The sequence below is a fragment of the Trachymyrmex septentrionalis genome, unplaced genomic scaffold (genome assembly GCF_001594115.1).
Source record: "Trachymyrmex septentrionalis isolate Tsep2-gDNA-1 unplaced genomic scaffold, Tsep1.0 scaffold66, whole genome shotgun sequence".
In the NCBI taxonomy this organism is placed as follows: Eukaryota; Metazoa; Arthropoda; class Insecta; order Hymenoptera; family Formicidae; genus Trachymyrmex; species Trachymyrmex septentrionalis.
In genome coordinates this window covers 1,797,957-1,809,193 of record NW_017305843.1, presented here as the reverse complement: position 1 = coordinate 1,809,193, position 11,237 = coordinate 1,797,957, and the positions used below count along the sequence as shown (strand labels likewise).

General features: G+C 34.6%; 2 protein-coding genes across 2 annotated transcripts in view; one reads left to right on the top strand and one right to left on the bottom strand.

Moving 5' to 3' along the window:
* LOC108753187 (5-demethoxyubiquinone hydroxylase, mitochondrial) overlaps nt 1–2,639 on the top strand; it is a 4,587-nt gene extending 1,948 nt beyond the window's left edge. Inside the window, exons 2-3 of the mRNA XM_018494565.1 lie at nt 1,942–2,096; nt 2,167–2,639. Coding sequence (XP_018350067.1) covers nt 1,942–2,096; nt 2,167–2,597 — 586 coding nt within the window. The 3' untranslated portion in view covers nt 2,598–2,639. The remainder of the gene's footprint in view (nt 1–1,941; nt 2,097–2,166) is intronic.
* LOC108753184 (protein shifted) lies at nt 921–11,029 on the bottom strand. Its single transcript, XM_018494562.1, has 6 exons — nt 10,303–11,029; nt 9,767–10,009; nt 7,362–7,502; nt 3,848–3,997; nt 1,774–1,869; nt 921–1,681 (listed from the first exon to the last, which is right to left on the bottom strand). Exons 1-6 carry the CDS (start codon nt 10,469–10,471, stop codon nt 1,449–1,451), a joined length of 1,032 nt encoding a protein of 343 aa, XP_018350064.1. The 5' UTR covers nt 10,472–11,029; the 3' UTR covers nt 921–1,448.
* Between the last annotated feature and the right edge of the window lie 208 nt (nt 11,030–11,237).

Here is an 11,237-nt window from a genome sequence, read left to right as displayed (position 1 = left end):
ACTAACTATAATTAAATTATTTATTAATAAGTTAAATTAGGTTTCCAATCCTGCAAATAAGTAATATTTATTTAACTGAAAAATGTATTTAAAATTTATATAGAAATATTATTAAGCAAAATCTAGTTTAGATCGTATTTGATGCTTCTTCCTTGTATTATTATTTTATTTAATATGTTTCTTTGACATTGTATCTAACGTAATGCAAAGTTGCATACATTCGATAATAAATATTTCTTGGAGTTTATGTAGAAATTTGCTAAATATGTTACTGCTTTCATTCTGCAAATAAGCGTACTATTTGTTAAGAACATATTACATATATCTTTTTAATAAAATGAAAAAATGAAAAGATTTTCCTGTATTGTATTTAATGTATTTGAAAGTAAAACAGTTTGGCGACAATTTAGAACTTAAAACAAAAATTATTTCATTAAAACTCTAAAATTATATTGTTAAATATAAAAATTTACATATATTATTAAACTGTTTTATATATATACAACATTTATTTTTATGCAGAAAGCATAAATTTTCGATTTCAATCACTTTTTGTAGAGATTATACATCTGATATATTCTTAACTTTCCACAATGTTCTTGGCTTTCTATATTGTTTTACTTTTAATCCTTATTGCGTGTAATGTATGAAATATCCTTTGTTATTAAAATTAAATAATCTTTGTTATTAAAATTGTTTAAAAAATATATTATCAATAATTTTGTAAATAACTAAATTAAAATTTTTTACTACATTTATATAAATTAAAAGTTCTTTCGAGATTAGACCTATATCATTTTTTAAATGTTTTATATTCAAGTATTAAAAGTTATTTGGATCATTTTAAAATTGATATTCTGTTCACAATTCATAATATAAAACTACATTTATTTATCTATATTCTAAGATGTACAGAAAAAGATAGTATAAGAGAAAGAAGTCCATCACAGGCATACTACTACAATGCTGAATTATTTCATAATTATGCTTTCTAAAACCATTACAGAAAATATATTTTGTTCCTATTTTGTTTTTACAATTGTTACATCTACAGTATAAAAGTAGTATTAACTAAATACAATAATATTGTAAAATGATATAAAGCAGCTCTTTACATATCACATCTGAGGCAGAATAAATTGGAAACTATGAATTTTACATCACATTAGTTACCAATCGAGATTTGTATCTAAATCTTGTGAAAGCTTTAATGCTTTTCTTTTCACAAATAAAAACAAGAATACACTACAAATTTCTTTGAACCATTTTAATATCACGAGATTCTTTCTCTACGAACGCATCTAGACCTTTGTTTCTCCGTACAATTCAGGATATATATGTAAACACAATCTGCCGTAAATTCCATCTAGTGATTTTAGAATAACGTCGCTTTCTAAAGGATTCAGTTGGTACGAATAATAATAACGTTGAAGATATTCCATTAATCTCTAAGCCCATGGCTTGCTTTTGTGACAAAACTTTCCGTACCAGCCAGCTTCACAGAGGCATGTGTCGTTTGATTGACAGGTTCCATGTTTACACGGCTTGCTACATGTTGAACGTTGTGACGTTGCATGTGTGGTTGCAATTTCGCAGTGATTGCCTTTATATTCGTTTGAACATCTGCAGATATTAGTGCCCTTGCATTTTCCTCCATTGAGACAAGGAATAACGCATTTGGCTAAAAAGAGAAAAAATTATTTAACATAATAAAAATTTTCTAAATTTTATACGATTTTAAAATGTTCTTTGAGACCCATTGTTTGTACTCACAAAATTCGCAACGCAAGCCAAAATAGCCTTTTGGACAATCACAGATATCCTTTTGAATACACTTTCCTCCGTTCAAACATTTTTCTGTGCAGATACCTGTGCAGAAATTTGACATAGTTAGTCTTCATAAGTAGTGATAGAAACCTAACTTTTTGAAATTTTATACAGAAAAATGTTGCGTGTCAGAGGAGTGAATATACGACTGGCCAGCACATTAGCTGCCAGGAATTCGTCTGGAAAAGTACTCGATTCCGTAATAAGAGTCGATCATGCCGGCGAATTGGGAGCTGACAGAATATACGCCGGACAAATGGCCATACTAGGTATAGTTGCCTGACTTCATAATGTATGGTTGTAGATATAGAATTCTAATGGTTTTCTGCGAAACCGCAGGCAGAACGACGGTCGGACCGACTATACAGCACATGTGGGATCAAGAGAAGCGACATCGCGCCAAATTCGAGGAATTGATTCGCAAGTACCGAGTCAGACCCACCGTCCTCACCCCGCTGTGGAATATCGCCGGGTTCGCTTTGGGTGCCAGTACTGCTCTCATGGGCAAGAAAGCAGCGATGGCGTGCACTGTGGCAGTGGAGACTGTGATCGTCGAGCATTACAACGATCAATTACGTATGTTGATGGAGAATGGCGACAATGTGGACAAAGAAATACTCGAAACCATCAAGAAATTCCGAGATGAAGAGCAGGAGCATCATGATACGGGCATAGATCACGGCGCCGAGCAAGCACCATTTTACCAAGCTCTAACAAATGTGATCAAATGCGGCTGTAAAACCGCTATTTCGATTTCCAAAGTGATATGAACGCATTTGCAAGTGTTCGAAATTAAACGTTAAAGATGTAAAAAAAATTGTTACTTGTAAATAGTGTTGTAATTTATTTAATAATAGTAAATTATACTTTGAATTTATACATAAAGAATTGACTCAATAATATTCGAGATATCCCGAATTTAATAGAGCATTTTTTAATCACTAATTTTTTTATAAATTGCAATATTATGAAGTAATTAAAAAATGCAATTAAGTAAAAATAAATAAAAACACTATCATGTAATCACTTTTCAAGTGAACCTTCATGAATTATGTAACATATGTACTAATTAAAATCGATTTGTATAAACAATATATGTATAAAGAAGAAAATTCCAAAAATGAGATCCACTCGAAAGAAAAAAAAATTTTTATTTTCTAATTAAATTTTTAATTATATTTGATTAAAATATGTATATAAAAAAATAAAGTTTACCATTAGTTTATTTTTTCACAAAATCTTTCAATAGATACAATTGAAACATTTGTTCCATTTTGTAACATTTCAATATATCTTTTGCATAGACATTTGTATCTAAAACTAGCTGAACTAGTTTTACGTCTTTCCATTTTTTGATCTGATATCAAATGTTTTCCCGATAATGGTATTTAACTTTCTATGAAGATAGAAATCTGAAGGTATGCGAGATTAGGGAAATAGACGTGCGTTTTTAAATGTAAAGAAACTACTTGTCAATTTTATTCACAAAAATGGGATAATGCAGGGTTTTATACGATTTAAAATATTCAAACTTTGCGACAAACACTATTCATCGAAAATCTGTTGTAATGCTCATTCATACTTTTGTATGACAATGCAGCTCTACACAGCTATAGGAAAACGAATACTATAGGAAAACTTTTATATCTATTGAAAAAATAAGAAATTCTAGAGCACGTACTTTATTCTCTGACTTCGTACCCTCGCTTTTTCACCTTTTTGGAAAGCTGAAAAAATATTCGAGAAATATTGTGTTTAGAGGATCAAGAAGTGAAACATAAAACTGACTCGGCAACTTGAATACAAATTTCTATGCAAAAATTTTCTTAAAATTAGACGTAATACATGCTTGAACAAACGCTCGAATCTATTGGGAGATATAAAAAAATAAGTTAATACTAAATTTAAAATTTACTTTGTCACACATATTTCGAAAATTAAAATAAAATTTAAAAAATTTGTTATCTCTTTTAAGTGAACTCTACTTTTTTCCGTCATATATTTATGTAATTTATTATACCTCCTTCGCAGTAAGGACCCTGATATCCTGGCGGGCATGAACATATGCCTGGCGCCGTACAGTTACCGCCATTCATACAATTCGGATAACAAAGCGCTGTTTTACAATTAGGACCTAGATAACCATCTGGGCAAGGACCAGGGTTAGGCTCTGCAAAAATAAAATCCAGTTAAAAAATGGAATATTATCGTGATGTCTGTAAATACATTACACACATACACAAACATGAACACACATTTAATAATTATCTTTGTACGATTAAAAACGAGAAATATTTTGGTAACAGAACCGAACACGATCTCGCAGTTCAGTAGAATATCGTTTGGGAAAACATTCTAATTAATTTCGAGAAAGAGCGGCACGCTCACTCGTGCCTGGCGTCCAACTAGCGGTTACTCCAATAAGATATTTCTCTAACGCAATCTCATGTAGATTTAATCGTACATTCCTTTTCAAAAACTTTAGGATTAACTATGAAATTGAATACAATATATTATATTTTTATTTTATGTTATTAAAAAGAGAATATGTTTTAGTCTATGTAATGTAACATTTTTTAAATATTTAATAAATATATATATTTTCAGTAAAAAGATCGTTTAAAAGAACAGAACTGCTAAAATGAAACTTAATAGTGTATAAATTCATAAAAAAATATAACGATAATTAATATTAAGAATAATATACAATAACTGTAATCTATATCAATTTTGTTAATTTTGTCAATTTTTATAAATCTGTAATATTTTTTTCTCATTTTTATGGCACATACAAACCGTGGATTTCTTTCGATTGAATATTACTTATTGAAAGAAAAAACTTTGATGAGAAATATACATATTTAATTATTTCACATTTGCACATTCGACCTGCTATGTCACGAATTATCATTGATGTATTATCGCAGAAGCGATTGTAACGAAACGTTCGAGAGCATCATATTCTGTTATATCTGAATTCGAAAAGATGAAAACAATTATGTTACATGGATCGTTATTTGCTAGTCTTCTCATTTGTGATTTATATAATAAATTCAACCGATCGCATATGCTAAATAATCCTTTCAATCCTCGATATTATCGGAATATTTATGTATGTAAAATACTTAAAGTAGATAAACACATACTTGACTTAATGATTAGCATCTTGAATGCACAGAGATTGAGAGAATAACGCTGAGAAGGCAGAGCAGACTTGTGCGTTCTTTTGCATTAAGTAGGCAATTAGGCACTTAATTCATAATTCGCAGGCGAACAATGACTTAAGGAAGCATAGAACTGGCTAACGCTTAATAAATAAAGTGTCAGGCAAAATGAAAAAAATGGATACTAATATAGAAGATACAAGCATATAAAATGGAAAAAAATGACCGATCTAAAGCAATGTTTGAGTGAAAAAAATTTTTTTTAATATTAAGCTAAAGCGAGTATTCTTTGAACATTAGATAACAATAGTTAATTGCCAAATTGCAAAATGAAAAGTAAGGATTGGCACTGGTATAATTTCTCCAATCGAGTTCATATTTGCATGCGGCATGCATGCGATAATAACAATCCTTGTTCGAGGATAAATAAAACCCGATCTAATAAGATCCTTTCTCGGTACAGTATTGGAAATCGAGCTTAACGAAATTACATTCATTCCCGATCCTTACTCGTTAGCAACACTTGCCTGATGCATTAAAAAGAGCGATCGACATTACTCAACAATTTCAATTGTAATTAACATAATTACAAGACAGATGTATTATACTAAGATAGCGTTAATAAAATCTAGTTCTGAATGAGAGTGCTTTTAGGCAAAAGGTAAGCCACACAAAAGCGATCCACGTTTCCACCTTGCGAGCGACGATGGGCGCGAAATTGAGGTCCATTGTTGAGAGACGACGTTAAAATATATATTGTAGAGTCTTAAAGACCTCTTTCTCGCGTTATTTCTTTGTATAGATATCATAATGCACAGTAACATGCACTGAGAAAAAATGTACAAGTTTTAATAAATTATTTATTTGAACAGTACCAACTAAATATTTACTTCCAGCAAATGAATGTTTATATATTCGATAAAAAAAATTTTTTACTCAATAAATAATGTTTTAGTTAAATTAGATTAACTCTTATATATCAAATAAATGATTTATTAAGATTTAATTCATGTTTTCAGCTAAACACAGATAAGAAGACGGCGGTGTATGTACATAATCGAATCTTATATTTAGAACCGTCTATTATGAACTAATCAGAGAGTATTAGCATCTTAAGATATTATCAGACGATCTTAAAATAAGAACGAATTATGACTACTGTCCTCTATTCAATTAAAGCAGATCCTAATCCTTACTAATATTTTTATTATTAGACATTAAAATTAGGCAATAAATTTCTACAATTTCCAATTTAAATAAATTGTATGCCGATTGTTTATCGGTCTTGAAACACGATTTTAGACTGAAGCTGAATTACGTAATATTACAAATTAATTTAATATTAATGATGCTAATGAGCATTTTTTAAATATTGTAAAGAATTTATTATGAAAAACATAATTTCAGGATTTAAATCTGTGATCGGGGGTCTTCTGAATTCGTTCTAACTTCAATATAGGACTGTATTCCAAAACTGACAAATAATTGGCGCGATTTGATAGAACTGACAATTGTAAAATTTACGTAAAAATATTAGACACTAAAATCTGCTTTGATCGAATATGGCTTTCTTCATTGATCTGAGTTGAATATTTCGCGGACAATGTTCATTTAGCATGAGTAAACACGAACAAAAGTAACTGAAACACGTGCGTCCTCAGGAACTCGAGAAAATTTTGAGACTCAAACAAATCTCTTGTTTCCTTCCGTTTTGGTAACTGATGCCTCGAGACGCTTCGACGTGCTCCTTTTTGTAACGTGAGGAGAAAACGAGTACGCGTGTAAAATTAGCCACGTGCAAGTTTTGCGAAGGCGTTAGGAAAAGGTTCAAGTTAATCGATTCGCTACTCCCTTTGACACCTTGACAAACGCAAGCATCCTCGTTTCGACCGGGATCTCGTCGCGATGATCGAGGCTCGGAGCAACCGTTTAACGACGTAACATCCATAAATCTCCCACACTGTGGAGCGGTGGAGATTCGATGCGCCTCCTTCGCACAATTATCGGACCCATCGTTCCCGCGGCCGGCAGGCGGGCAGGTACAGGTAGATAATCTTTCTCTTACAAAGTATCAAAACGTGCGCTCATACGCGCATCAGGTACATGCCACGGCTGTCGATTAAATAAAAAAAAGAGGAGAGCCAGTCGGAACGAATGAACCATGCGCGAACCGGATTTCGTGGGCGCGTTTTACGCGCCGCGATGCAACATCCTCGCGAGCGGAGGCGAGGAAGAGATCCGGCTGATTCCTGACTGCCTCTCCCGCATCGGTCAAGAGCATGCAGCAAATTAGGCGATGAATTACTGCTGATACAGAACTGTATGTGCGAGTGAAGAGGTGGTGATCGTGGGCGCGACTGACGGACTCACCGCGCACGGTGCATTCTTTTCTTAAACTGAGACGGAGAGGTGTCCCGTTTAGAGGTTTTCCCTTAAGGGTCTCGATCATCAGACTGATCCCAAATTGCGCTATGCCCGAATTGCCGACGCAAGGTAGGAGAATGCTGAAATCTGCAACGGAAAAAAAAAGGGTGAGATCTGCTCGTTGTAACTGAATTTTCTCTATTTCCTACCTGTCTTCATTCATCTTCCAACGTTCGTAAGCGTTTTTCATTTTAATTTTGACTCTTAATTTCGATACTATTGAAATGTTTATTCAAATTTTAATTCAATTCTTCGATTTTTATTTTAATCTTAAAAAATACATTAGACTTATTATGAAATTTTATGATATTTTCTCGCAGTTCGATCTCTTTGGGCGATATCACGTGATATAATATTTACTCGATCTAAGAAAAAAATTATACTTATAAAGTATATTTTATATTTATCCGATTTAAGAGAGAGAACTAAAAGTATTTTATTCCAATTACGTGCAGATCTGCAGAAGTTTCAGATTTTATCGATAAAATTTTTGATACGTTCTACAGTACAAAATTATATAATCGCAAATATAAAAATATGTTATTAAAAAATGTAGAAATAATTATCTTCGCGTACCTGATTAAAAAATTAGGAAAAGCACTTTCTATTTCGATAAATAGAATCAAACATGTCTTATTAATAGTTAATAAATAAAATGACACATCGTGCAATCAGATTTAATCGAATTTCTTTTCACAGGACAAATTGATAATATTTATTCCTAATGTATTTAATTGACAAAGTTTAGTATTTCAAATAAAAATGATAAATTAATCAAAAATCATCGATGAGAATTTAATCCTTGCAAACGTCATAATACTATAACTCGCTATAATTCGTTTCATATCGATTCGGTTGAACGAAATATTCTTCAGACAAAGAATATCTTCGGCGCCTTCTCTTAGATCAGGTAGATTTTACGCCGCACGCCAGCAAAAGATCTCTACCTTTGACTGTGTAAATAAGACCATTAGGGCACGGCACTTATGCAACGTCACATAGAGAGATAAAAATTAATAACAAAACGGACATATTTGCGAGCTTGTATACTGAACTCATTATTTTAACGTGTCATAGAACATGAAAGTGGCGTGATGTCGGTAAAGATATACCCCATTGCAAACGCGATTTTAGATTTATTCGTGAAAATGGCATTTATCGCGTGATAAAAGTCGAACGTGCATTAGACTTCGAATTCAGCAATACATATTAACTCTCTCTCTCTCTCTCTCTCTCTTTCTCCCCTTCTTTCTGACAAACGAAAATATAAAAGCTTCATCGCAATTTTTTGAATTTTATATCGTTTTATCTCGAGAACTATTAACTGGAATAAAAAATTGCGGACATTTCTCTGGCATTTAGATTCCGACAATCTTTTTCTCTGCTGCGACATTTCTGTATTGCAAGATCTTGATTTATTGACTTTTTGTGGTAAATATTTTTATTCTTAACATACATATATGCTGTGCTTAATGGACTTTATCTTAGAATGCTTTATAAATAAACTCTCAATAGTAATAATAATTTTGTTTCTTTTCATAAAGAATTCCAATACTGAGCAACAAAACCTTTTTTTTATTGCGAATGATCTGAGTAATCATTTCCGATATTTTAATTTTACCTGCTAAATCCGTTATTCGATTATTAGTTATTAAAAAAACATGACGCCAAAAATGCTAGAAACGACAATTTTCAGTAGTATGTATTCATGACGTTGCGTAGATTTTTTTATGACATCGAATATTAGTTAATTGTGAATAAATATGAGAATAATATACTAGTTTAAATTAAAATCTTTCCTCTGCTCGTTTTTTGATTTATCTATTCATTTAATTTGTATATATTATATTTTATAATTCGAAATATTTCATTTTTACACTCAGAATCAGATTAAGTGCAATGTCACTGTGCAATGGCTTTAATGTGCACAAATGCGCAGTAATGAAAATTTGCTATGAGTTTTAATGATTGATAGGAAACGTTTACCTAACTTATCTGGAAACACGGTAGTGTCTCGACGCTAAGACATCTATTCATACTCTGGCAAAAATAACATCGGAGCGTAATTCGAATAAGAAGGGGACAGTAATAAAAGAAAAGTAAGTAAACGAAATTTCTAGGAGGCAAAAATTAAAATAACGGAAAAAAGACGCTTTTTTTACATTTCGTTGTTTCAATTTTCGTTTCAAGCTTCTGTTATACTTTCCCCTTATATTCTACTTACATTCTGATTTTTATTCTTTTCGCCAGGATGGTAACAGCTCGAAATTACGTTTTTTTTTTTTTTTAGTTGTGTCACTTTTGACGCAACAGAACGATATATTTGAAATATTAACAATAAATCTTTTTACCTTTCGGTCTCTTAGGCACTCGTCCTTCCTTTTTGATCGTGATCGATGGAGTTTTCAAGATGCTCTCGTCGTAGGACTTTAAACGAAAAAAATTGTAATAGTACTTTTTTACTCCTGACTTCCACGTGAAATTCACGTGCGACACCTCGCTTGGGATAATCGGCAGTTTATTCTCAAACTCTGGATCTAAAAGATAAGCGAGTACTCGGCCCTCCGCAATCGCGTATATTTCCATCGCAACCCCTGTATTAGCGAAAAATAGTTTCAGTTTTACATTAATGTTTACTAATTCCTAATTACGACGTAACCCGATATCGCGAATAGTAATCGGATTTCTCTCTTTCTTTCTTTCTTTATTTATTTAACAATACTTTTTTGCATCGAACTTATCAAAGGTAATATCTCAAATGGAGGATCGATGCTGGAGCAGCGATGATACGAAGAAAGGGGGTCACATATGAAGCTAGAGGGGGAAGAAAATAAGAAATCCGACTTCCGAGAGAGGATTGAGATTCAACAACATCTGTGAACTGTACCGCTGAACATCTTAATTTGCTGCTGATCAATCCAGAGAGAGATGTCACCGGACGGTTTGTGGCCGGAGTTCCCGGAGCGATGCTGCTGTCGGGCGAGGGCCACGCCGGCGACGTCCAGGAGAAGGGCCAGCGTTGCCGCCGCGGCCAGGGCGGCCGCAGCCGATCGCATAATTGCCCGCGACCGCGACGTGCCGGTCAGTGCCACCGCCGCAGCCGCTGCCGCTGTCGCCGTTGTCGTCCTCGTCGTTGTCGCCGCTACCGCCGCTACCAGGTGTTACACGCACACCGGTGTGAGGAAGCCCGTCCCTTCGACCTTCCCCGGCAACCGCCGTGCGTGCACTGGCAGTTAACGAGCAACGTAAAACGTTCCTGGCCGCCTCGGCCTCCCTATATAATTCAACGTGCCCGGCGTGCGTGCGGCGTGCCGTTGGCGATCCGACGCGTGAAATCGGAGGATTTGAGATTTCACGGGGCGCGCGCACGGGACACGATCGCGCGGCGGAGATACCGGAGATCCCGCGGTGATTTCAACGCACGGTTGTCTACCCCCTCGATCGGTAAAACAGAAAGGGAAAGAGCGAGAAGGAGAGAAAGGAAGCGGGATGAAAAAGGGATGAAAAAGGGAATGGAGAGTGGCGCGCGAAACTTTCCTCTCTCGCTTGCGAACGGCGCGCGATGTGTGACGATGCGCGCGAACCGCGTCGCTCCGGCGGACTGACTGACTGACTGACTGACTCTCAATGAGAGTCGGGGCATGCGGAGCGAGTAGCGAAACCTCTCCGTGAAGCGAGATAGAGATCTCGCAGACGGACCCGGGTCCCGGGGAGCACCGGGGAGCGAGAGCGACGCGCCGCGAGTTAAGGCTGCGTGCACAATGTATTCGGAATCTGCTTTGCCAATCTCCCCCCCTCCCCTCCCTCTCTCTCTCTCTCTCT

What these genes read in the sequence shown, in the direction of transcription:
- LOC108753184 (XM_018494562.1), bottom strand. Translation starts at nt 10,471, where the DNA reads ATGCGATCGGCTGCGGCCGCCCTGGCCGCGGCGGCAACGCTGGCCCTT. An exon ending in AGTGCCTAAGAGACCGAAAG is followed by an intron (nt 7,503 to 9,766) that starts GTAAAAAGATTT and finishes TTTCCGTTGCAG; the next exon opens with ATTTCAGCATTCTCCTACCT. An exon ending in GGGTCCTTACTGCGAAGGAG is followed by an intron (nt 1,870 to 3,847) that starts GTATAATAAATT and finishes ATTTCTGCACAG; the next exon opens with GTATCTGCACAGAAAAATGT.